This window comes from Oncorhynchus kisutch, linkage group LG1 (assembly GCF_002021735.2).
Source record: "Oncorhynchus kisutch isolate 150728-3 linkage group LG1, Okis_V2, whole genome shotgun sequence".
Taxonomy (NCBI): Eukaryota; Metazoa; Chordata; class Actinopteri; order Salmoniformes; family Salmonidae; genus Oncorhynchus; species Oncorhynchus kisutch.
This window is the reverse complement of record NC_034174.2, coordinates 65248918-65276614: the sequence shown is the minus strand read 5'-3', so window position 1 is coordinate 65276614 and position 27697 is coordinate 65248918. Positions and strand designations below refer to the sequence as shown.

At 46.1% G+C, this 27697-nt stretch overlaps 1 protein-coding gene across 7 annotated transcripts in view; it reads right to left on the bottom strand.

Moving 5' to 3' along the window:
• Nucleotides 1-27697, bottom strand: part of LOC109889410 (regulatory-associated protein of mTOR) — a 178069-nt gene that overhangs the window by 6831 nt on the left and 143541 nt on the right. Inside the window, exons 21-31 of one of the 7 annotated variants that reach the window (XM_031829912.1) lie at nt 27453-27608; nt 21289-21407; nt 16478-16608; nt 16072-16264; nt 15548-15658; nt 12794-12899; nt 9599-9713; nt 9004-9128; nt 7360-7485; nt 4440-4490; nt 160-266 (exon numbers count right to left, since the gene is read on the bottom strand). In XM_031829912.1, coding sequence (XP_031685772.1) covers nt 160-266; nt 4440-4490; nt 7360-7485; nt 9004-9128; nt 9599-9713; nt 12794-12899; nt 15548-15658; nt 16072-16264; nt 16478-16608; nt 21289-21407; nt 27453-27608 — 1340 coding nt within the window. The remainder of the gene's footprint in view (nt 1-159; nt 267-4439; nt 4491-7359; nt 7486-9003; nt 9129-9598; nt 9714-12793; nt 12900-15547; nt 15659-16071; nt 16265-16477; nt 16609-21288; nt 21408-27452; nt 27609-27697) is intronic. The other 6 variants (XM_031829914.1, XM_031829918.1, XM_031829930.1 and 3 more) reach the window with 6 other exon arrangements.

The window sequence follows — 27697 nt, the reverse complement described above, 5'->3', positions numbered from 1 at the left end:
GATTGTCATAATGCTCCCAATGGACCTATTGGTCAAGACTTGAAGAAAGGATTTGAGATGTGTCACCTGAGAAATCATGGATGTGCAGAGGCACTTGTGACATTTCAAAACAACATCGTTGATAAACGGGTTAGTTATGTTCAGTGTGTTTCCCTTCACCTGAACCTTCATCTCCCTCTCTGTGTCCCAGATCCTGATGACCCTCACGTCTCCAGACGTCATCAGCAGCCCCGTCTCCTGCTCCCAGTCCACCACCATGCCTGCACCTAAGAGAGGACTCTGGTTAGTAACACACACAGACAGAAAGATACAAGGGAACACACACAGGCGGAAACACCATTGACAAAGACCCAGCTGTCAATGCCCGGGACACGGGGGCATGATCTACCAGCTGAGCATGGGTCATGATGTAATCTGCCAAAAGTTCTGACACACTCAGACTGGTGGATGTAAACAGGAAACACACCATCTGAGTCAATTGTGGGTCTAATGAAGGGTCACTGTCATCAGACGTCAGGATATCACCAACACCTATCCAACCCTAAGGTTAGGGGGCTAGGGGTCGATTTGGAAGAAACCAAAAAACTTTGAGGCGGCTGCCAACCCTGTGACTCACAACAGGCTGAGATTAAAATACCTACTCCTCTTGGGGGGGGGGGGGGGGGGGCTTTACTTGGCTCATTGCACGCTATCGTCTCCTTGTGGCAGGCCAGGCGCCTGCAGGCTTGACCTTGGTCGTCAGGTGAACGGTGTTTCCTCCAACACATTGGTGCGGCTGGCTTTCGGGTTTAGCAGGCGGGTGTTAAGGAGCACGGTTTGGTGAGTCAGGTTTCGGAGGACGCATGACTCCACCTTCGCCTCCTGAGCCCGTTGGGGAGCCTGTTGGGGAGTTTCAGCGATGAGACAAGGAGGCAAAAATAGGGGGTCAAAAAATAAAAATAAAAGACCAACTGCTCTACCAGATGTTACTACTGGCAGGCTGCAGTGAGCGGGCTAGCTCTGGCGTCACAGCTACGCGGGCTGTTAGCTAGCTCTGGCGTCACAGCTACGCGGGCTGTTAGCTAGCTCTGGCGTCACAGCTACGCGGGCTGTTAGCTAGCTCTGGCTCACATGCAGACGAGTGGGGGAACACTTCAGAGTGTACTCAGCCACCCACAGAGCTGGGACACACACACACGAACATCTGTGATTCCCCCATTACACACACGCGTACACACACACACGCGTACACACGCGTACACACACGCGTACACACACGCGTACACACACACACACAGAACGACTGGCCCCATTCAGAGACCAGAGACTGAGGGAGATGAGGCATTCCTTTGAAGTCTGGAGCTCTGTGTTAGTGAGAAATTCCCATCTCTTGTTGATGAGGAAAGAGGGAGAGGAAGAGAGTGCAGTAGAGAAACCCTAATCTTGTTTATTATAACTTTAACTATTCCAGGCAGATAGTACTAAAGTCAATGCTCACAAGCAAGGGTTGGAAACTCCAAATATTTCCAATCGTTTCGTTATGAACATAAGCACATTTTTTTTTGCTCCATCCCAATGTTCTGACCAGCATAATAAAGTTCGGAACCGGTTCAAACCAGAAGAAAGTACAATTTTAGAGAATTTGGCAGTAAGTCCAACCGGCCGGCCTCACAACCTTACCTAGAAAACTAGCTGGCAGACAAAAAAAAGCGAATGTTGTTAAGCGGTTCTCATGCTTTTAAAATAATGCTTATGTTCCTGAACACTAGAGATCACTTTCGTTCCGGGTTCTGTTTCCGTCCCTCAAAAAAGCATCATTCTTTTGAGTTTTCGGATTTGTTCCCTGAACCGGTTCCATCCCCTGCTTACAAGCCAACACACTGACTGAACCCAATGTCAGGAAAATAAGGGAACAAAACGGTCCACCCCATCTCTCATTCTTCCCATCCCATCTTTATTCTCCTCCCACTCTGACACCTCTCTTTTCTCTTCACTCCCTCCATACAGTTCAACCGTAACAAACTCCAATCAAAAACATCTCTCAGGCGCTGAAAGGTCACATCAGGGTCAACGCATTGAGTTCTTACACAGACTATGTCTCAACTTCCCTAAAATGAGAGAATCAGCAGCATAACCAGGGATCTTAGAAGTCCACACATATATCAATAGCCACATTATAGATGGAGATGCCTGACTGAGGGAGTGTATTTGAGGTAGTGCTGGAGGCCCATTGTTCTCCTTAATAACGACTACAAAGGCGGCTAATGATTTAGTTAGCATTAGCATACTGTATAATGGAATGGATATTCTGGGGCTGCCTGTGCGTGGGTGTTGCTGGTGCGTATAGATGCTAGCTGCAAGCGCAATTAGGTTATCCCTACAGCTAGTGTTCGCATAAACTAGCGTTAGCAGTCTCCAGTGGCTACGATAGCCCCATTCCACTACTCATTCTGCCCCTGGCTCTCTTCCCTAATACCCTTCTCTATAGCTCTCCTTACATATCCCTCAGTCTCACTTCATATTCCCATCACTCATTATTTCTCTCTAGGAGACTAGCACTGCCTCTGCATTCTCAATCCACACCATTATCACCTGTTGATGGACTAGCTCTCACACACGCCGCAGTTTATTAAAGACTGCGCCCCGACTTCAACTTCCCTCCTCTCTCTCTTTTATTCCTTTAATCGTGTTTGCTTTGAAAGTGTCCTCCAGGACCCCGGTGATGGAATTAACTAGGACTACGCTGCACAAGCCTGTAGTTAACGATGAGGGCGTCACCACGGATGGGGTTGATTTGATGGACACGGGCACCGGTAGTTGATTAGGCTTCTGGCGCTAGGCTAGTTGACCTGTGAGCTGACGAGAGACAAACAACTCTAGAGTGGAACCTGTATTGAACCTGTATTACAGACTAAGGGAGTCTGAGTATTAGAGCAGTGATGACTAAAAACTTTGGGTCCAGAGTCGTTGAGACATCTGAGCCTTCTCTCATATTCACCCTGTTTTAGTTTGTCCCTCTCCCAGTCCCTCTCCCAGTCCCTCTCTCTGTCTATCTGTCCGCCCCCCTCTGTTCCTCTCGCTCTGTGGACGTATCCTTTTTTAGTCCTACATCTCCCAGCCACGAACTCCCAGAGGCCTTTTTAACAAGCCTCCAGCCATCCAGTGTATGTGGAGTAGGACAGCCCCAGGACTGCCCTACTTTCACTCAAACTTCCCCAGTCTAGTCAGAGAAAAAGAAAACTTCCTCAAGCTGCTGCAGGAGAATGAGAGTTGAGGGGAGCGATAGACGAGAGAGAGAGAGAGAGAGAGAGAGAGAGAGAGAGAGAGAGAGAGAGAGAGAGAGAGAGAGAGAGAATGAGAGACGGGGGAGAGCGCAAGATGTTATAAACGACATTTGCCTGAGAACTTAATTAGGTCTGCGCTCTGTCTGTGTGGACGGGAAGTCGATGTGGGTCTCCCTCTCCGGAATGCTAAACAAACACTAATGATAACTCCATAGGGTGTAATGAGGGCTGAGAGGGAGACGGCGCTGCTCCACAACAGATAGAAAATAAACAGCACCCAAACAGGGAGGCAGGCTCTCCCTCTCTCTTCCCCCCTTCTCATATCTCTCTCTCGGTCAATCCATCACTTTCTCGCCTCTCTCTCCCTATCCCTTCCATCTCTCTCTACCCTCCTTCCCAATCTCTATGGTCTTCTCTCTGACACACATTACATGCCAATTCAGCTGCAGAGGAAAAACCCAAGTCTGGATGAAGACAGTTTTAAGGCCCCTTGCTTGGCTGTGGAGGGAACTAATCATTGGTACTGTAGAGTCTGGAGTAAGGGCCTCAGGGCTAGAGGAAGGAGGTCCATTATTTCTACTATCAACATCCCACATTACCAGCAGGCCTCTAATTATACACTGTAGATTATTTTTCAGGGCATCCTCAATCATGTTATAACCCATATGGGGGTGCCGTGATGACAGTTGTAAGACTAATGTGGGTTCCCTGATTAGTACACTACTCCCACTGGAACTCCTGTAATTCCAACCCTGCAACGATACCGAGGCCGATAGAACCAGAAACGGCACATTCACATCGGAGCTGAAGCATTGCTCTAACTACGTCGACACAAACTGTTTTTATTATCAGGGTAAAACAAGCACACAATTCATAAAAACTAAAAAGACAAATCTGAGTTGTTAATATACCTGCATTTAACTTTGCGTGTAAAAGCTTAGTTAAAACTAGTCGTCTGGGCAGAGTTCAACCCCCTTCATGTCTGTTTTGTACATGACCACTGGTAGGAAGACACGGTACCAGCTTTGGCCTGTGGAGAGAGGGATACTGACGAAAGGGAGGCCTGGGAGGGGGGCGGATCAGGCTACAGGAGGAAGTAGTAGTGCAGGGGCAGACTGCTGGGGTTTGTGCAGCACACTGAGTCAGACGAGAGGAAAAGACGACGGCAGCACTCACCTCCCTGTCCCTTACTCCTGTCCAGACAGATGGAGACCCGCCTGGCCAGACCTGCGAGGGGAGGAGCAGAAAGGAGGAGGCAGGGAGATGAGGGAAGGAGAGTCAGAAGCACATCAGCCCCAGCACCTCACACTGTTAGCAAGGACCCCCGCATGCACGGACACACACACGCACGCTCTCTGTGTTTTTGTTTGTGCGAATTTGAATCCCACACAGACAGATAGATAGACACATAAGCGCACACAGCCACACACACAATGAGAAGCGGAACAACAAGGCTGCAGTTTACCCAACATGAAATCTTCCAAATTAATACCGCTGATACACCCCGATCAAAAACTATGAGAGAGAGATATTCCACTACTCAACTACTGGCTGTGCATTTAAAAACAGGCTCCAGATAGCTACACTCCATCTTAAATCATATATGCACCCTACGGCCTTGGCCAAAAGTAGTGCACTATATAGGGAATAGGGTTCCATTTCGGATGCAAGTCATATCTCATCTAAAAGCCTAGAGGGCAGAGGAGTCTAAATCCCCTGTACCACAGGGAAGACGAGTGTTTGTGCACACCTCGTTGAATGAATGTGTGTGTACGTACGCATGTGTGTAAACCGAGTGTACAAAACATTAGGAACACCTTCCAAATATTGAGTTTCACTCCCTTTAACCCTCAGAACAGCCTAAATTCGTCGGGGCATGGACTCTACAAGGTGTTGGAAGTGTTCAACAGGGATGGTTGCCCATGGTGACTCTAATGCTTCCCACAGTTGTGTCAAGTTGGCTGGATGTCCTTTGGGTGGTGGACCATTCTTGATACACACTGGAAACTGTTATGTGAAAAAACCCAGCAGCATTGCAGTTCTTGACACACTCAAACCAGTGCGCTTGGCAACTACAACCATACCCCGTTCAAAGGCACTTATATCTTTTGTTTTGCCCATTCACCCTCCGATTGACACACAATCCATGTCTCAAGGTTTGAAAATCCTTCTTTAACCTGCCTCCTCCCCTTCATCTACACTGATTGAAGTGGATTTAACAAGTGACATCAATAAGGGATCTTAGCTTTCACCTGGTCAGTCTGTCGTGGAAAGAGCATGTTTTGAACACAGTTTATAAGTGTGAATGTGTGTGTTCTGCAATACAACAGGACTAACTGCATATAGCATAGTGATACAATTAACACCAACTATTACAGTGTCGGGGAGCTGGCAGCCTTGTTCTGCTAGAGGAAGATGAACATAAAACCAACCAAAGTCAACGTAGCAGCAAAGTAGCAAGACAGAGTTGGAGGATCTCAATGAAATGAGACAAAATGAGGAGGAATAGCGCCCGACAAGTCATTACTGGATGGAGGGGAGAGCGTGTGTTATGGAGGTGGGGAAGATTTGGAATGTGTGTGTGTGCGTGCTTCTGAGGCAGTTACAATCGGTGCCAACGATGATCTCACGATGGCATCTGTTCATTGCAAGTGTGCCAGCTGTACCAACGCAAGCTTGAGCTGTGCAGACCATCTCTACCCCCCTCTACCTCCAAGGTGAAGTGGTGGTTAGTTACCCTGCGAAATCCTGATTGTTGAATACCTTGTTGTTGACTGTGATATCTGCCCTACTCTGAAATCTTCAGGGATGTGTGTGTGTGTGTGTATGACAGCTCTCCCTGTGACGCTAGTTAACTGTGTCACCTCTCAGCAGGCACCCTGAGCAGGGACGCTGCTCATCTTTGTTAAGGTGGGACACACACAGCTGGTGGTCTGCTGTACTGTCAGTCAGAGCACACATGCACTCATTAGAATAGAATGAGTGTGTCTCATTCCATGATTGGACACAGAGCTGTCAGACCTAACGTCCTGCTAGCTAGCTCCCTTGCCTGTCCTCCTTCACACCCAGCACAGATAATAATGGAATGTGATTCAGCTATGTATTGAATGTCAGACAACAGCTCATCCTTGACCTGTATATAGTCACACACTTTTCTTCTACCGTACATTTCAGTTACACTGTTTATACTATTTATATACTGGATACCTAGCATAGTGCACTCTTAATATATCTAGTGCTGTACATAGCCTTCTTCATATATCTGGTGTAAATTCATCTGGTGTACATCCGTATAGATTGCATTTGGATTACTGTTCCAGTGCTTTGTGGGTTGTTAATTAGATTCATCCCGACGTGTCTTCATTTCTTGCTTTAGATTTTACTGCATTGTTAGGAGCTAGTAACCATAAGCCTTTCACAGCACCCGCTATTTCTTTATTTGACCTTTATTTAACTAGACAAGTCAGTTAAGAACAAATTCTTATTTTCAATGACGGCCTAGGAACAGTGGGTTAACTGCCTGTTCAGGGGCAGAACGACAGATTTGTACCTTGTCAGCTCGGGGATTTGAACTTGCAACCTTTCGGTTACTAGTCCAGCACTCTAACCACTAGGCTACCCTGCTGCACCATAACATCTGCTAAACTGTGTATGCGACCAATAAACGTTGATTTGATACAATCTCAAATGAATGAATAAATTCAGTAGCCAATTTCCTGGACCTGCCATCCATAAGCCTACAGTTCTCTGAACCATCACACGTCAGAGAAGTACAGGAGAGGAACATAGACAAGCAAATGGCAGATGTAGAGTTGGAAATATGCAGGGGTTGGAGAGTTGGTGGAAAGGGGACGTGGGGAGATGGGGGTCTGAATTCTGAGCGGGTGGGGAGGAGGGGGGACTTGAATGATTGTGGACACTAGAACTAGGTGGATTGAGGGTTTAGGATAGAGGGGTGGATGGGAATGGGGTAAAGGTTGTATTGTGTGGTGGTGGTGGGACGGGGGGGTAAAACTGAAGCCGACGGGGAGGTACACTGAGGGTCTAGGCTGATAAACGGAGGGGGTCTAGGGGGGGTAAATAGCGTGGTCTTTACTGTGGGCGCTGGAGGAGGGCTGACCTCGGGTGGTGGGGAGCATGTCGGAAAGGCCCTGCCACGCCGTCACCATCTCGGGGTTCCGCTGGTCCGCAAAGTTCTTCCAGATACGCAACGCCCCGTCATCTAGAGGGAGGGAGGGGGGAGAGGATGGATGGAGAAAGAAAGGAAGGGGGGTGACAAAGAAGGAAGGAAAAGTAAAGAGAAAAAAAAAAAACAGATATCATACAGGGTTAGAGGTCGCAAACAACTTCCATATTTACACTTGCAGAAACACGTCCCCCCTCTGTGCCCATGAGAGACGAAGCGCGTGCACATGGATTTACATTAACCGCTATGGCCTCGAGCGCGTACGTGACCTAAGAGTGCTGAAAGAACACAACAGGAGCACAGTCTATGGCTGTATCCCAAACGACACCCTATTCCCTACATAGTGCACTACTTTTGACCAGAGCCCTATGGGTGCACTATACAGGGAATAGGGTGCTATTTGGGAGGCATCCTATCCCTTAACATGCATCTCTGAACAAAAGAGATAACGGACAAGTTCTTACGCCGGGTCGACACAAAGCAACTGTCAAGCAATTTGACCTCGTCTCTACAGCCTCAGGCGTTACAAACTCATATGTACAATACAATGCGCTTGTGCTTCTCCTTCATGCCTGGTACCTTCCCACTGCTTTCAAGCCTACACACACACACACACACACAAATATAATACCATGCTCCCTGCCACTCATTGTACAAAGGCAGCGCAAACTAAACTGAAACTAAGTTCAAGGTGGTGTTAACAGGGTCTTGTTTCTCTAGTCCTCCTGAACAGACTGCCAAAGAATCCCAGAACGTTCAGTATTGAACCACTTCTGTACACTCTTCTCTTCCTAGAAGTAATGACGGATTCGTGCTCAACCCTTCACGTCAAGGTAGGGAAGAACTTCAAATACAGATGCATTTTGAAAGTATTCAGACAGGGCTGCAAACCAGGGTGAAATGACCATGTTTCAAATTACAGACAAAACCACATTACTGTAACTGGCGTTGGAGCCGCAAAGCATTTTAACACAGCCCTGCGATAATTGGTTTCACGTGAGAAATAAAGTGAACAGAATGGCGCTCTTCAGCAATTCAACATAATTCTGCCGACTTAATTCCTTTTATAATTATTTAAGACTGCATTTTTCACCCAGGGAACAATGTGTGTGTGTTCCTGTCTGAGGATGTGAGTCAGGCTTTTGAGGCTTATTAAGACTTCAAGGTCCAGGAGAGAGCAAACATGCACATTTATTTACTGCAAAATGATGGTGTCCTTGAATTGAGGCAACTGGGGTCTATTTAGTTTCTGCATTTAGTTTGATTGGGTGATGCTGAAGTGATTGACTGCTTGGGAATTTGTTCTATTTTTATTTTTATTACGGGTGTGTGCTTGCATATGTTTGTGCAAGATAATTGAGGTCTGGGTGTATGTGCGAATTTTTGAGATGTGTGTGTGTGTGTGTGTGTTTATATTATACTTTATATAATAAACGGCGGCAGATTTCAGGCTCGGTGATTCAAACCGGCGACTCTTTGGTTACTGGCCCAACACTCTTTAACCGCTAGGCTACCTGCCTGTGTGTACAGTGTATAGGTGTGTGTGTGTCTGACCTGTAGCAGTGAGTAGCAGGGAGTAGTCATGTCCGTTGAGGTACTCCATAGCTGTGATGCGGGTGTAGCGAGGGTTCCCGTTGTAGAAATAGTCCAACCTCTCTGCCTTCTCCCAGTCCCAGAAACTGCAGAACACACTTCAGTCACTTCCAGCACTTTAGTCACTTCCAGCCACTATACATCCAACCAAGTGTCTGTAGCACTGCCAACTATGTCTCTGTGTGTGTCACTGGACTGTCATGGCCCTGATAGGGGACAGACTTTTCTCAGGGCTGCCACTACAGCATGTGTCTGAATGACCTGGTTCTGATGACTTTCAACTCTTTTCACAGAGATGAACACAAATAACCCACACCATATGGCTTGTTTCCACATATACAGTCCTCTCAGATCAGCAAACAAACACAGTCAATGGCCACATCTCAAAATGACTTCCATTTCTCATATACTGTAGTGCACCTTGTGTGAATAGTTTCTGAAGGCACTGTTTGTCTATTTTGGCCAAAATAGAGCATTATTTACAGGGACAGAATCATATGAGACAGTCAATAATGTGTTTCAAATATAGCTGAGGCGTTGCGCATAGGTCTCTCACCAGATGCTGTCTTTGTCTGCCACGGCGATGCAGGGGTTGAAGGGGTGGAACTTGACCACGGAGGGAACGCCAGGGTTACGGTTGATGAAGATCTGGTCGTCCAGACGTGTCACGCCTAGAGGAGGAGAAGACACCAGTCAGCAAACAAGAATCAAACACCACACAATCCATATATATTATTTGGCTTCATCAATTAATGAAAATAAGTCTAAAGGTCTATATTTACATGGGTGTGTGACTGTGGTATCACGATAGTAAAGATAAGTTTGGATGAAAACACTCATGTAACTCCCATAAAGACTGGAACATTTGATCGTGAGAGCCCTATTCAATAGTCCTACAGTCACATTACAATCCTTGTCTAAAGGTCTAGCTCTCGCTACGTAGCCATGACAACCATCACTTGTGTCGTCAAGGTGTCCTTCGGCTATCTGGAATGTCTCTAAGTGGACCGTCAGGAATTTCAGAGAAGAAATGCTAATTGAAAAAAATGTCATAAAGTCATAACAAAAGAAATACTGGAAGAAAATGTTTTTAATCTAGCCTAGCGAGACCTTGGCAAGACCTTTGCCTCTGGACTTGATCAAAAGCTGAAAAGGGGTTCATTAAAAGCTAGTCTTGTCTGTGTCGTTTTCTCTACCATGCAAAATTCAATACCACGAGTGGAAAACCTTGTATTGTTGCTTTCAGCAAACTCATCACGTATTTCATAACAAATAAAACAGAAAAAAACAGACTTCAATCAGTTTTCCCCGGCTCTCTTCTTCCCCGGCTCTCTTCTTCCCCGGCTCTCTTCTTCCCCGGCTCTCTTCTTCCCCGGCTCTCTTCTTCCCCGGCTCTCTTCTTCCCCGGCTCTCTTCTTCCCCGGCTCTCTTCTTCCCCGGCTCTCTTCTTCCCCGGCTCTCTTCTTCCCCGGCTCTCTTCTTCCCCGGCTCTCTTCTTCCCCGGCTCTCTTCTTCCCCGGCTCTCTTCTTCCCCGGCTCTGTTCCCCGGCTCTGTTCCCCGGCTCTCTTCTTCCCCGGCTCGCTTCTTCCCAGTCTCTCTTCTTCCCAGTCTCTCTTCTTCCCAGTCTCTGTTCCCCGGCCCCGGCTCTCTTCTTCCCCGGCTCTCTTCTTCCCCGGCTCTCTTCTTCCCCGGCTCTCTTCTTCCCCGGCTCTCTTCTTCCCCGGCTCTCTTCTTCCCCGGCTCTCTTCTTCCCCGGCTCTCTTCTTCCCCGGCTCTCTTCTTCCCCGGCTCTCTTCTTCCCCGGCTCTCTTCTTCCCCGGCTCTCTTCTTCCCCGGCTCTCTTCTTCCCCGGCTCTCTTCTTCCCCGGCTCTCTTCTTCCCCGGCTCTCTGTTCCCCGGCTCTCTTCTTCCCCGTCTCTGTTCCCCGGCTCTCTTCTTCCCTGTCTCTGTTCCCCGGCTCTCTTCTTCCCTGTCTCTGTTCCCCGGCTCTCTTCTTCCCCGTCTCTGTTCCCCGGCTCTCTTCTTCCCTGTCTTTGTTGTCCCTCTCTTCTCTCCACCACTCTCAACCCTCTATAATTTTTACTCCTCTGTTTCTTTACTCTCCTTTCTCACTCCCTCAGTCTCACTCTCCACCCTCCTACTCCTCCCTCTCTAACCTACCGGTCTCTCTCGCACTCTAACGTACCCCCTCCCTCCCCTTCTCTTTTCTCAGTCTGTCCATCTCCCCAGAGGCAGGAGAATGAATGAGGGCAGCCCTGATCTTTTAGTCTCTCAACTTAAGAGGATGGCAGAATGGGATGGTTAAAAGGGGAGAGAGCAATGCATGCGTATGTGAGCCTCAGCTCTGACGCCAATGGACTCTTAAGCGCGCGCGTGTGTGTGTGTGTGTGTTGTAGGAGCTGGCAGTGACGTGGGAGTGTTAGCCATTCTGTTTGAGCGGGCTCTTGACTTCACAGGGGGAGCTGCGCTGAAGCCTGGGGTCTTTAATGTGTGTGTAGTGTGTGTGTATCATGTGTAGTGTGTGTATAATGTGTATATAATGTGTGTGTGGGTCAGAGACCCGTCTGGCAGAGATTTTGGAACGAGGGGGGTTTCCAATAGATCCTCGCTCCCCCTCTAGCCTCATATGCATACTCACGTTCCCCTCACTGGTGTGTGTTTCAATCTTCAAATATCCCCCTGCCACGGTATGCCACGGTATGTGTGACTGAGTGCACATTTGTTTTTCTTCTATACTGTGAGTAAGTGTCTATACAACAGTGACAGCAAATCTACATAGTGTCTGTGTGTATTTATGTGTAGCTATACATAGTGTATGTGTGTATTTATGTGTAGCTATACATAGTGTCTGTGTGTATTTATATAGTGTCTGTGTGTATTTATGTGTAGCTATACATAGTGTCTGTGTGTATTTATGTGTAGCTATACATAGTGTCTGTGTGTATTTATGTGTAGCTATACATAGTGTCTGTGTGTATTTATGTGTAGCTATACAGTGTGTGTGTATTTATGTGTAGCTATACATAGTGTTTGTGTGTATTTATGTGTAGCTATACATAGTGTTTGTGTGTATTTATGTGTAGCTATTACAGTGTTTGTGTGTATTTATGTGTAGCTATACATAGTGTGTGTATTTATGTAGCTATACATAGTGTTTGTGTGTATTTGTGTAGCTATACATAGTGTTTGTGTGTATTTATGTGTAGCTATACAGTGTTTGTGTGTATTTATGTGTAGCTATACATCGTGTTTGTGTGTATTTATGTGTAGCTATACATAGTGTTTGTGTGTATTTATGTGTAGCTATACATAGTGTTTGTGTGTATTTATGTGTAGCTATACATAGTGTTTGTGTGTATTTATGTGTAGCTATACATAGTGTTTGTGTGTATTTATGTGTAGCTATACATAGTGTTTGTGTGTATTTATGTGTAGCTATACAGTGTGTGTGTATTTATGTGTAGCTATACATAGTGTTTGTGTGTATTTATGTGTAGCTATACATAGTGTTTGTGTGTATTTATGTGTAGCTATACATAGTGTTTGTGTGTATTTATGTGTAGCTATACATAGTGTTTGTGTGTATTTATGTGTAGCTATACATAGTGTTTGTGTGTATTTATGTGTAGCTATACAGTGTGTGTGTATTTATGTGTAGCTATACATAGTGTTTGTGTGTATTTATGTGTAGCTATACATAGTGTTTGTGTGTATTTATGTGTAGCTATACATAGTGTTTGTGTGCGTCACCTCTCTGCGTGATACGTTGACTCTGTTTTCGAACGCGGGCGTTCCTCAGGAACCTCCACTCCCTCTCTTTCCTCACCTGGCTCTCCACATCATGCTCTTCTGGGATCTAGAGAGAGAGACATGTTTTATTTCTATTAGATTGAATGTCTAAACTGGAAGTGATTACAGAGCTAAGAGAATAAGACACTTGCTTCCCTTCCCCTCTCTCTCCTCCAGTCATACTCCTTCATGGTATAAAGACAAGAGCTTTGTGCTACTGGGCTAAACGAAGAGGGTTGCTTCTCAGGCTGCTAAGTGTTTCCTCCCACGTTTCAACACTCCCTCATCCTCTTCCTGCCCATCTAACACTCTTATCTCACCCTCTCCTCTCCTTCTGTCATCCCATTCTTTGGAATGATGGGTTAATGAGCTAAATGAAGAGGATCCCCTCTTAGGCTTCAACTGTTAAAAGCTCTATCCTTGCATGTTCTCTCATCTCTCCTCCCCCTCCCTCCATCCATCCATTATCCCCTCCTTCTCCCTCCATCGCCCCTCTTTGAGGGCTGCCTCTCAGGCTGTGTTGAGGGGTTTTCTCCTCCCTCACACTCTCATACCCCCCTCTTTCTCTCCATCCATTCATCCCTCTATTTCTGAGGGCTACCTCTCAGGCTGTTTTGATGGTTTTCTCCATCCCCAAGTCCCTGACAGGGAGAGAATCATTAGTGAGCGTCAATGGCGGTCCTCGGGTGTAACTGTAGAGGGCAATGAAGGGATCGAGTTTGAGTGTTTTGGTGTGTGTCTGTGCATGCGTGCATTTCTGTGTAGATGTGTGTTTCTAAGTGGATGTGTGTGCATGTGTGTTTCTGTGCGTCTGATGTGCGCACAGACATTTCTATGTAAATGTGTGTGTGTGTGCGCGCGCGCGCGCGTGTCCCTGTGTGTATAGCTGTAACCATTAGCATTATGGACAGGGCTAGTAATGTACAGAGAAAGACTGTAATGGAGTGTAATGGTGGAGTGTTGTGAGGCCAGAGTGTTGCTGCTTATTAAGTACATGCCCCACCAGGCTCCCTGCTCTGCCCTCCGAATACTTAACACTAACAGAGCAGCCACACACTGACTGGACCCCAAACGGCACCCTATACCCTACGCAGTGCCCTACTTTTGACCAGGGCCCATAGTGCGTTTTCTATGGAATAGGGAGCCATTGACTGCTACCGCATGTAGATTCATACGCTGTGGTAATAACCACCAAGCACTCAGTGACAAAACATAGAGCGGTGGAGGGAGGGACAGATGGAGGGGTTAGGGAGGGAGACAGGGTGAAAAAGGAATGGAAGGGTGGAGAGAGAGAGAGAGTAGAAGGGTGGAGAGAGAGAGTAGAAGGGTGGAGAGAGAGAGTAGAAGGGTGGAGAGAGAGAGTAGAAGGGTGGAGAGAGAGAGAGTGATTAAGTAAAGGACTCAAGGGAATAGTGTGTGCAAGTCACTGTTTGCTTGTACATCTCTACAGCGCTAAGACATTAAGGCCTGCCTCAGTCAGCGCTGATGAGTGTGAGTGTGTGTGTGTGTCAAGGTGAGAGGCTGTCATGATGCTGGGTCTCAGCTTGGGCTGCATGATATGGGCAAATAATCTAATTGGCATGACAATGAATGAAAAAAGCCAGGTAGAGTAGAAGTTGTTGTGACAGAGTAGGAACCAAAGTGTTGGTCAGTTTCCCAGGGGACCCTTATCACATTTGAATGTTACATTCATGGTAAAAAAAATTTTTTTTTAAATGCAGCCTCTTGCAATATGGATATCTCAGCCACTAATGTGGGACATTACACACTGACTGTACAATGAACCTGGCTGACAAAGGACGGAAACACACACACACCAAAGGTCTGCTAATGGTTATATATACACACACACACCTCGTACTGCTGACACATTGATATGATAACCTGTGTACAGACTTTTAGACAACGGCTCTTTATGGGAGCGTTCCAGAAATTGCAAACGCAGCTTTCTCATTTGTACTTCTGCAAAGTGAATACCTCTGCCTCTCTCTTCCCGCTCTCGTTTTCCTCTCGCTCTCATCCGTCTCATCTCACCCCATCACCCCTTGTTTTTCTTTCCTTCTATACCATGTCCCCACTTTGTTCCTCCCTCTCTCTCTCTCTCCTGTTTCTCAAGCCACTTCTCTGCTTCTCTCTTATCCACCTAGTGTCTCTGTCCATCCTTTTCTCTCTCTCACCTCCAGACCAGCAGCAGTTTGGCAAAGTCAAAAAAGTCAAGACGAGCTGACAACGTTTCTTTTTCTCTTTCAGAGGATGGAGAGATGAAAGGCGTTGGAGGGAGTTTGTTGGAGGGAGTTTGCGGTTCCCCTAACGGCATTGCCAAGGTGCGCGTGTGTGAGAATGGGAGTGTGTGTGTGTGCGAGAGAATGGGAGTGTGTGTGTGCGCGTGTGTGCGAGAATGGGAGTGTGTGTGCGAGAATGGGTGTGTGTGTGTGCGCGAGAATGGGTGTGTGTGTGTGCGCGTGTGTGTGCGTGAGGACGTTTGTGTGTCGGAGTGAGTGAGTGAGTGTGTAGAGACAGCCATACACACGACTCAGCTGCTTCCTCTGACCATCCAAGGAAGGTCAGGTGCTGTAACAGCCTAAACAGCTTCCTTGAACAGGTACTGAGACACTTCAGTATTGTGTGTGTGTGTGTGTGTTTAAGAGAGGCAGCGAGAGAGTGTGTGACAGAGAAAGAGGGATGAAAATAGGGGAGAGAAGTGTAGTACAGTACCTTCATAACAGGCTGAGCAAAGTACTTGGCGCTCCAGTCACACAGCCCTGTAGACAGGTTAGCATTCATGTAGGCCTTGTGACCTCCTGGGTCATCTGCATCATCCCCGGCCTGACACACACACACACGCAGATAATTACAAAATATTCACATTTTAACACAGTAACACTAATACACACCACCACACACTCAGAATTCATTATGAAAGATGATCCAAAAATACGTGTCTGGGAGTTCTTTCATAATGAATCAAACAGACTAAATTGACTCAAATGAAGCATCTTAATCAAGTTGGATAAAAACATTTCTCCAGAAGCCTTAATTGAGCAATAGAGGTAATTAGCATAAATGTATTGTTTAAATGAGATTTCTTCTCAACTACCACGTCTTCCTTTACTATAGACTTCGGAAGTCAGTTAAGGAAAGTTGCTATCACTAAATGTTCTTAGGTTATTTCGTATTTTTCTCCTTAAGAAACAAGTCAACCAGAAATGAGATTCTAGAAAATGAAGATGTCAGGGTACCTGTTCAGAGCCGGAGGGCCCCTTGTCGAACATCTTGCGCGTGCGGGGGAACTGGTGGGAGTGGGGGGCCTGTCCGCCCAGCGTGGGGGTGTAGGGGGGTCGCGTGGGGGGCTGTTCACCTCCGCGTGTCGGGGGTTTGGGCACCTCGTTAGTCAGACTGGAGCTGCTGGCACTGGGCATGGGGGGAGAACCACTGGGGGAAGAGGCAGATATGGGGGGAGAGGGAGGTTAGTGTAGGGGGCAGGAAAGCATTAGAGAGAAAATGAGGATGGTGGATGTAAAGTGGTGTGTGTGTTTGTGTGTCTGCTACACCAATAATCCTGGTAGGGTTAAGAATATGAAGATTGTGTGTAATATGAGTTGAGCGTGTGTGTGTGTGTGTGTGTGTGTGTGTATATATCCTCACCCTGCCTGGTGGATGTGTGCCCCCTTGCTGGTAGGGCTGGCAGGGGCCGACTGGGTGAGAGAGCCAGAGTCCAGGATCCTCTGGGGCCGAGCGTTCATAGTGGCCTGGGGAGACAGAGACAGAGACAGGGCCTGAGAGACAGGCGACAGGAGGAGAAGAGAGACGGAGGGAAAAGAGAGAGCAGGAGTACAAAAAGTGAGAAATGATTGATATTACATTAGGCTCGAAATGGCTAACATAAGTAGGCTAAAACATACTTTGTAAGGAAACCTACTGTACTGTGTTCTGTAACTGTTGGGTGAACTTCGACTGTATTTCAACATATTACCCAAATGATCTATACAACAACACCAGCAACAGAGATACCTTGAAATCCTCCCGGTACCACACCCATCAATAACAGAATCAACGCCAGTATACACTGTAACAGCTATTCACCAGAGGAGAGTAAAACTCAATGAGGGAAACCTGATGAATAACAGTGAGTTGTTTACAAAAGTCAGAGCAGAGAGAAAAACCTGGTTGGCTTCAGGAGATCCAGTTAACACCAGCAAACAAACACATTTTACCATCTGGAATTGCCTTTTGATTAGATTTCTATGCTAATTGCCAGTAGTAGTGTGTGTGTGTGTCTGTGTGTCTGTGAGTTTAAGAGTTTGCTACTATAACACGTGTGTGTGGGTTGCGGCATCATCAATTACTCGTGTTTGCAGGCGAGCGCTTCACTAAAACGAAGCATAGAAATGACAGTCGTTAGGGATGAGCTGCCACTAATCTGAGAGGCTTCACAAACTGCAGTAGTAAAAGATGAATTAGGTGGGAGAGACCAAGCAATTATCACACCACCACAACAAATAATACACTGCAATGTTCGCAGTGCTAATTACCACACAAACACAGAAAGCATTTTGGCAAAAATCTCTTAACACACACACACATAAACAGACACCATCACATCGAGAGAGAGCTGAGAAGCAGTACTTCTTAGACAGAAATCTTCAAAGGGTAAAATTGATCTCATCTCACACTGGGAGTTTTCGCTAACTGTTAAATCAACACGCTCATATCAACTAAGGAACAATGGAGATATCTGGATTCTCTGCAGAGGGGGAAAGCTATCATTATTAAACAACACAGCAAGAGGAAGAAGAGGAGGGGAGAGAATAGCAAAAGGAGGAAGATGTGAAACTTGTCATTTTATCACAATCAGTAAGAGCTGGTGAAGTCAGTCTGACAGCGTAAGAAATTAAATAACCGGTATGTAATTTCCCATGCAACACACAATCATCAGGATTATTGCATGGTAGACAATAGGTTATCATTACCCCACAGACTAAGCTTCCTGCTTAGTGCAACACATACAATTGTTGAGTAATTGTGTCCCATAATTGAATGGTATAAAGTGCTTGGTTCGAACCGGCGCGTTCCACCATTGGTGCATAGTCATCATCGACGCATGGAAAACAACATGTGTATCGTTCTCCAATAGGCAACGTTTCCCAGCATAATGGACGCAGAACATTAAATACAATTGTTGCGTAATTGTGTCCCATCATTGCATGGCATTAAGTGCCTGGCTGGTTCAAACCAACTCGTTCCACCACCAGTGGGTACATAGTCATCTTTGCCATAGACAACGCCTCCTAACGTAATGTATGCAAAACATGACATATTGTGGCATAATTGTATTCTGTTGAGTTCTTCGTTTGAACAGACGCGTCCAGTTGCCACCGGTGCGCTTAACGGAGACGCCAACGAGGTGCTGTGTAACATCCTGTCACCCCCCCTACTTACTTACTTCCCTTAATTACTCATCACTTCCTAAAGCCATGCTAACAAAATACACAAAGCAAGAGAGATACTGAAGAGTATATAAACCCTGTTGTCACAACGGGCTTCCCGGCGGGCCAGGAGATCTGAAACCCAACTGCTTCTGCAGCAGACAAAGTTAACAGCACCTATGTCCCAAATGGCACCCTATCCCCTATTTGGTGCACTACTGGGCCCTGGTGAAAAGTAGTGCACTGTGTAGGGTACCATTTGGGACACACAGCCAGCCAGTATCTCTACACTTGTGAGTGTTGAATTATTCAAAGGGGGGATTTAAATGGTCTGTGGGCGCACACAAGAACAGAACACCTCCCTGATCAACGATAATAGCCCCATGAAGCAGCCTCAAAGTGAGGTGTGATTGGTTGGAAGGGGTGGTGGTCTGATGCAAGAAGCAATCTGATTGATGGAGGCAGTACCGAGGGGGAGGGATTGTGGAAGTGAGAGCGGTGATTTTCTGCTGAGTAAGGCAGTAAGGCCCAGAGATTGTGGGTTGAGAAGAGTGATCATGATCTCATGCTGTTGGTTTTAGAGCTTTTTCTACCAGTGTCTCCCCGAATGTGCAAAGCCTGGTCCCAGATCAGTTTGTGCTCTCTTTCTAACTCGTACTGTTGGTCCGTAGAAGTTGGCACAAGAGAAAACCAAAAAGGGGCATTCACTAGGAACCAAACAGAAGCAAACAGGCTGAAACGGGAAGGGAACTACCTGAACTTGTGCAATAAGAAACCCTGCTGCAAGCTAACATTCACCCACAACACCCCGGGACAACGGATGTCAGAATGTGAGAGAATAGCACAGACTCGCTTACAAATCCTAAATCCTACAATCTTATCACCACAAAGTATGGACCACATACAAAAATATAACAAGTTAACCTTTAGGCTTAAACCTCTTGTTAAGGGATGGCAGGTAGCCTAGTGATTAGAGTGTTGGGCCAGTAACCGAATGGTTGCTGGATCAAATCCCCGAGCTGACAAGGTAAAAATCTGTTGTTCTGCCCCTGAGCAAGGCAGTTAACCCACTGTTCCCTGGGCGCCGAAGATTTGGATGTCGATAAAGGCAGCCCTCCACACCTCTCTGATTCAGAGGGGTTGGGTTAAATGCGGAAGACACATTTCAGTTGAAGGCATTCAGTTGTATCACTGACTAGGTGCCCCCCCATGAAAAATGCATTAAAATGTTAATTTGGAGAACAAAGAAGCTGCATGTGTTTCACACTTCCATCCTCCTTGGCACCTGGCAACTACGCGCTAAAAATCCTAATTAAAACAATTGGATTTGTTCGGTTGGACACTTAAACCAATGAGAGCATTTCTCTGCTTGTCAAGGGAAGGCTGTCGAGAGCTCTGGCTTTAACAGACGTGGGCTGCACCAAACTGTTACACACTCCAGTCAAGATTGTGTTTAGCGCGAGACACAATACCTAGATTGACACTTGTTTTTAAGTGTGAGAGTGTGTGTGTGTGTGTGTGTGTGTGTGTGTGTGTGTGTGTGTGTGTGTGTGTGTGTGTGTGTGTGAAGGTGTGGGTAGACCCTCTTTGTTCTTTCCTTTGAAGTGTTGCCAGGCTGAAGAGTGTGTGAGGACTTGTTAAGTGACTAGTAGATAATCACGGCATCCGTGTGAGATGGGGTTTTTCTTGTTGAGGGGTGTAAGGGTTGAGGTTTCACGTTTTATTAGTCGCATGAACAGGATACACATGGTAATACAGCGTCCAATGGAATGCCCACTTGCAGGTCTCGACAATGCAACAATAAGAAAAAATGACGATAAGAATATGAACATAAAGTCAACGTCTCAGTGGAATAGAATGTGCTGCGTAAGCACAATACAGGAAGGCACAATTTACTGTCCAATATTTGTTTGTGTCTAAACATCGCAGACACCGTTTAAGTCTCCATCTCATTTGCTTGTTCATTAACTTTCTTTTCACCAGGTAAGATGTTAGAGAAAACCAACTCTACGGCAACAATCATTTACAGGTTAAATCAGTCAATTTGAATCTGGGGCAGAATGTATTGAGGGAGCGATGGTGGTGGTGGTGGTGGGGGGAGCTGATAAAAGAAAATCCTCCTAAAGTCATCTTGCAGTAGGAAAGAAAACCTTTGGGAGATGAAACACCACTGCAATAGAGAGATGATGATAGAGAGATCATAGTTCCTCCCAAGCTCATCTACAGATGGATCAAAAGAGCAGGAAACAGAGAGATTTGCATCCCCAATGGCACCCTATTCCCTACGTCGTGCACTACTTCAATCGGGGGTCATTTTGGGACACATCCAGAGATTCACAGGGATTTCCACCTGGGCTTCCCCTGTCTCTGTCTCAGAGAAGAGTTGCACATGACTGTGGATTGTGTTGAGGAGAAAAAGTACACCGGAGATGATAAATGTACAAGCCACGATGTTATCATGGTCAAATGCCCTTTCCTGAGACTGCAGCAGTGGCCCATATTGTATATATTTTATTTTTTAAATACTGCGGCATCATACATTAGTCCATTGCAATGTTTCATACATTAGAGTCTGTTGCAGTGCCTCATACATTAGAGTCTGTTGCAATGTAATATCTAATAAGTCCTGTTGTTTTTTTACAGGGCTTCAGTGGGAAGCCCTAAAGCTGAAATGAACAGCTCTGGGGACTGCGAGGAACTGATGGTGTCAGCAGCAGGAAATACAAGGGCTCTCTCCAGCGCCAGGGGCCAACAGTGGTTATTACACCTTCTTAAGTAACAGCAGGCTTCTCCTCTGCAGTGGCTGGCCTGGGGGAGTCGTTTCGCCTTAATTGCATTTGCACAAAAGTAATGGTCTCGAGGTGGGGAAAATGCCAGGGAAGAGGGAGAGTGTATGTGAGTGTGTGTGTGTGTAAGAACAAGAGTGTGTGTGTATGAAACTACATGACCTTTTCAACGCATAAAACACACCTAAAGAAAACCAAACAGACACACAGCAGAAGGAGAGAGAACAGTGTGTATGTTTAGTACCTTGTAGGCGATGCTGTTGAGGACCTTCATGGCCAAGTCGGACACCTCTGGGAACGGGTCGGCCGCCAGGTGCAGGAGAACCCTCCAGATCTGTGTGTAAACGCTGTTGAACGACACCCCTGCAACGACACACAGCATGATTAACCATATACATAATTATCCAGCATTCACAGACGTGACTTACCGTTAATACACACAGGCACACAGCATCAATTACAATCAATACACACACACACTGAATTATCATTTCACATAATGACCCAACAGTGTGAACACCATCAATATACATTAGCGAACATCTACATTCTGTCTCCCATTCTCAACAAGCACATAAACACAGCATGATTAGCATCAATATTTGATTAGCAACCATCAATAAGAGAGCCAACCTTCTCACCATCTCATTTTCTCACGTACACAGCATGATTTCCATAAACACTCAACAATCTCTCTCTCTCGCACAAACACAACATGCTTAGCGATCACACTCAACCACTGAATTCTCCATCATCATCATCATCGCATACAAACGCTAACATCCAATTGATGCTAATCACCTGTCATCTAACATCCAAAAACATCCACACTTGACTGGCCGTTGTCTCATTTCCCCTTCACTCAGTCATCTGCTGAAGTGCTGGAGCCAACATGGCCGCCGTGTCAGGTAATGCAACTCATTAATCAACACACACAATGAAGGCAGCTGGCTTCTGCAACATTGCTGATTGTGAGAGGAACATGACTGCCAATTGTCATCATCATGCGGAATATGAATGAGCAAGTGCTCTGCTATTGTCTTTTTTACCTACCGAGGGCGACAGGTCTGTGTGTTTGTGTATCAGAGAAAGTGTGTGTGTTCACTTTGGCGATTATTCCCTCCCTTCCCACCCAGGACTTATCTCCCCCCTCCAACTTTTATTTATCCATTTTCTTTCTCTCCTGTCGTCCTCTCTGCGGTGTCATCCCTCATTCCAAGCTGTCACTCAACCTGACAGAACACTGCAGTGCCGCTGAGCTGTGTTCGAGAGAGACAGTCACTCACCGGGCTTGGCCACGAAGGCGCTGTCAACATCAGTTTGTTTTGCTCCGGGCCTAAACCTGCCTGTCACCTTTCTCTTTGTATTAGGAGTGCCCCCTTCTTCTTGTAGTTCATTATTTTGGCACATTGACTCTCACTTTGCAAGGAACACAGCACTCCCTCTATCTAGTTTCCATGCTTTCTCCCTCTGTCTGATGCAATCTTCTGTTCGTCTCGACGGCCGGCAGTGAAGGTATCCAGCTGTTAATGCCCTTCTCCCTCTCCCCAGCACTTCACACTTGTAGACAGAGAACAGAATGAAAAGTGTCCTTAGGGAGTTGTCACTTCATACTGAGGGTAAGAGAGGACACTGTCTTAACCCCTAGACAGGACACACTCATCCTCCTCCAGAGGCTGTAGAATGAGGGACATGTAAGGGGAGGCGTGGCAGGCTATCACAAACTGTTGCGGCTAGCCAGTGCATTTCATAGACACACTGTGTGTGAAAATGCGTGGAGGCACATGTCGCAGCAAAAATCGGGAGCTCTGGTTAATAGTACTGCAGCAGATTGTAGTGTAGGCCGAGAGGGGGGTGAGAGCTGGAGGGGGAGAGACAGGAAAGAGTACATGCAAGAGAGATAGCAAAGGGGGGTAAGCAAGAGCGGAAGCATGAGAGAGAGAGAGAAAGAGAGCACGGGGAAAGAGGGAGCGAGAAAGCAAGCCAGCAATCAGGCAAGAGAGAGAGAGCAAGGGAAAAAGCGAGTGTGTGTAAGCGAGAGCGGGTGAGCGAGGTAAAGAGGTGATTAGGTTCTAGCCCGGGGGCATGAATGTGATTAGGTGCTGCGGTAAACAGCCCTGGTGATGAATGTGAAACACCGTTTCCCCTCCATTTAAACAGGGAAATACTTCAGTTTTCACTGGCATAGACACATTACCACCACAGCACCCTACACAGTTCAACATGAGAGAGTGTGACTACAGGCTGAATTGTCTTCAGCTAGGCCTGGTATGAGGACCTTTGCAACATCTGCACAATTTTACAACCATGTTAAATCCTAAACGATATTTCTCACGACAACAGCTACATTTGGAGCTTCCCCTGCAGTATCCTGACAAGACAGAAAAATGTCTCAAAGGTCATCCGTTAATGCATATTTAACACCCAATTCAATATAAGTCTTGGTCAGCCTCTGTAAGCTACATTTCCTTCATTCAAACACGAGCATCTTAAATGCACTGCCACAGGGAGAAACTGAGCCAAGTCCTTGCTGTGGCCAAACAGAAATGTCAGGGAGGATATCAGAACGCCTTAGAGTAGGTAGGTGTGCTCTGGGTGGTATTTTGCTGTGTAAGACATTATAATTTTTAAGGCCAGATTCACTAAGCGTTTCCAACTTATTTTCTGGAGGGAATAGAATCTCCTGTTTCTGTAGCGTGAGGCAGCTTGCTGTACAAGTACACTCCTTGGACAGGAAGCTAGTCTCTCTCAGGGCCTTAAAGAGGTAGCTCACCCCAAATTCCAGTCCATATTCAGTCCAGTCCATAAGTCCATATTCTGTGTCATCTGTTGTGTTGATTTGGGAGTGAACTGTCCCTTTACGAAGAGCACTTCTATCAACAACCAGGTATTGCCCAATCAATTCTATATTGTGTGTGACTGACCAGTGTTAGCTAACGCAACCCAATTGTGCTCCTGCAACATGGCTAGGCTCCCAAACAAGTAACATATCTAAATGTTTAGGCATCGAGTCAGCACTATTGCTAAACCCTCTATGGTACAGCCCCATGGTGTTTATGTATGCCATGTCATGAGCTGCTAGCTGGGTCAGAATCAAGCACATAGGGAGGTAAGGACAATGGAAATAGAATGACTAATACTATTCTATGGCAAGAAGCTCATCTGGACACAGCATAGTGGGTGAGGGGCCAATTTCATACTCAACCTGTTTAGAATGAATCAGACCCCTTGGCGGTGTTCGAGACCCCAGTGTAGCTTGGGAAGGGTTTAGATAGAGGCTGAATGAACGCTAAACGTAGCGGTTAAAAAGGGTAGCGACAGAAACGTCTACCAGAATGTGAATTTTTTATATTATATACAAAAATATATTTGATATCCATTTCCTGGTAGTTTATTCGTCAGACTTGGTAAAGTGCATGCCACTGTGTCCTGAAAAGACCCATAGATGTGGCTGTGTTGGACTTGGCCAATCAGGGCTTCCTGTGGGAGTTGATTAATACGGGATTATTTGATGAATCTGAGTTAACGTAGCAGTGTGTTCCCATGGGTCAGTGGTGCACTGGAGGGATTTATGGAAGCGTGTGTAGTGTACTTAGTACTCGTCTCACGCCACCCCTCTGTGTGTGTGTGTGTGTGTGTGTGCGTTGTAGCCGTGTCCTCGTATTTTCCCAACTCTGGTCCTCCTGTACCCCCAACAGTACACATTTTCATTGTAGCCCAGACAACACACATGACTCAACTTGTCGACTAGTCATCAGGCCCTTAAATGAGTTGAATCAGGCGAGTTTGACCGGGGCTACAACAAAAATATGTACTTTTGGGGGGGCTGGAGTTGGGAACCACTGTTTTGGAGTACTTGGTGAAATACAATGGCAGTTGGTGTGTGAAGTGGGCATTTCTCAAACTGGCAACAGAAGGTAGGGAATCCCCATCTCTCTCCTTCGTGTTGCTGGTGAGTTAATGCTTTTTCTCCACACACACAAACTGAGTGTCAGGACGCATCAAGGCTTCTGCCAATCACCACAGCATAGGGGAAACAGAGCGGGGCCAGCCCTCAGTGAGACCAGGAAAAGCACTCAGTCTTTTGGAGCCAGGGGCACCCTCGTGAGTTGAACAGTAGAGGATGGTAGGTTGAGAACAAGTTTTACCTACAGGTAAGAGGGCATTGAAGCAGGAGAAAGGGAAAAGTATAGGAAGGCAGGGCTCCAGACTGTGACCGCTTAGTCACATTTTGACTTGGCTGTGCAAGTTAAAAAAATGTATTGGTTGCATCGGTGCGAGCTGAACATTCATTACAAGGTCAACTCACTCAAGGTTCAAAACGTCCTATTTTCCTGGCGGCTCAAGCCATGATTTGGTCAAACAGTAGAGTGCATTATCCTGAAGATTCGTGTAATGAAAGTGTCTGCCCAGCCCCTGTAACTGCTTCGCTGGTGACTGCTGTGACACGCTCTCCCCCCTCTGATTGTATAACATTTCAAAATACAACTGTGGGAAACAACAACTGTTGAAGAGAGGATGTTCTCAGCTTTCTGGGGTATACTCTTTATATTGAGGTCAATAGCAAATACTTCACAACCAAGATATTTTATACTGAACAAAAATATAATCTCAACATGTAAAGCGTTGGTCCCATGTTTCATGAGCTGAAATAAAAGATCCCAGAAATGTTCCATACACACAAGCGTATCTCTCTCAAATGTTGTGCACACATTTGTTTACATCCCTGTCAGTGAGTATTTCTCCTTTGCCAAGATCATCCATCCACCTGACAGGTGTGGCATATCAAGAAGATGATTAAACAGCATGATCATTCCACATTCCACATAGACGTCTCAAGTTGAGGGAGCGTGCAATTGTCATGCTGACTGCAGGAATGTCCACCATAGCTGTTCCCAGATAATTGAATGTTTGTTTCTCTACCATAAGCAGTCTCCAACTTTGTTTTAGAGAATTTGGCAGAATTTGGCAGTACGTCCAATAGGCCTCACAACAACGTCCACATCCGGCTTCTTCACCTGGGGGACTGTCTGAGACCAGCCACCGGGACAGCTGATGACACCGAGGATAATTTCTGTCTGCAATAAAGCACTTTCGTGTGGAAAAAAAATCATTCTGATTGGCTGGGCCTGGATCCCAAGTGGGTGGGCCTATGCACTCCCAGGCCCACCCATGGCTGTGTCCCTGCCCTGTCATGTGAAATCCATAGATAAATCCATAATAAATACATTTATTTTAATTGACTGATTTCCTTATTTGAACTAACTCAGTAAAATAGTTGAAATTGTTGCATGTTGCGTTTCTATTATTGTTCAGTATATGGCTTTGAGATATACAGAGTGCTTGAAATGTGCATCAGCCATTGCTCGTGCATAGGGTAGTAGGCTACAAACTGCAACGTTTCTTTAGGACATTACATTCAGATTAATGCATGACTACGAGCAGTGAGTATTATATATAGTGTTACCAATCTAGCTAATGTTTTTTTAGTTTTAGCCCCAAATAAATTTGCCTTTGATATTAATGCAAAAAAAGGATTCCGGCAAATGAATCTCTATTGAACAAAAGAAGTCAGAACATTCTGGAGACCTATTTTAACAGTAACAGATAAGGTGATTACTATTTCTGTTATATTGCTTGAAGCCTTGGAAAGGAATGGTGCAACCAAATCATGGGCTTGTTCCACCAACAGAAAAAGAGAGTATCACCAGACTAAAATGTTAGTCTGGAGCCCTGAAAGAGGCCAATTGTAACTTCCACTTAAGTAAAATGTTTAGTCTCCCATTGACATCAATACATGACTAAGTGAACATTTGACTTAAGTGGTAGTTACTACAACCCCTTACTACTGAGAGGAACAAGAGGTGATTTGGAATAAAGGAGATGAGTAGAACTGTAAGACTAGGGTGGTAAGGGTAGTTAGTGTAGGTTAGTGGTAAGGGTAGTGTAAGCTCAGTGGTAAGGGTAGTTAGTGTAGCTCAGTGGTAAGGGTAGTGTACGCTCAGTGGTAAGGGTAGTGTACGCTCAGTGGTAAGGGTAGTGTACGCTCAGTGGTAAGGGTAGTGTAAGCTCAGTGGTAAGGGTAGTGTAAGCTCAGTGGTAAGGGTAGTGTAAGCTCAGTGGTAAGGGTAGTGTAAGCTCAGTGGTAAGGGTAGTGTAAGCTCAGTGGTACGAGTAGTGTAAGCTCAGTGGTAAGGGTAGTGTAAGCTCAGTGGTAAGGGTAGTGTAAGCTCAGTGGTAAGGGTAGTGTAAGCTCAGTGGTAAGGGTAGTGTAAGCTCAGTGGTAAAGGTAGTGTAAGCTCAGTGGTAAGGGTAGTGTAAGCTCAGTAGTAAGGGTAGTGTAAGCTCAGTGGTAAGGGTAGTGTAAGCTCAGTAGTAAGGGTAGTGTAAGCTCAGTAGTTTTCCTACCTATGAGGGAGTTGAGGGAAGAGTAGGAGGAGACTCGTCTCATCTTGTCGATGGTCTCAAAGGAGAGGATGTACTCGTCGTTGTCAGGGCTACCAAGGGTGCTGCTGGCACTGCTGCTGGTGCTCAGGTTACCTGGTGAGAACGTCACCGGACCACCTAGACATACAAATGACAGAATAGTAGTTACACAACAGAATCACTATACCCTGAAATTACCCATATTATACCAGAATAACAATACCCTG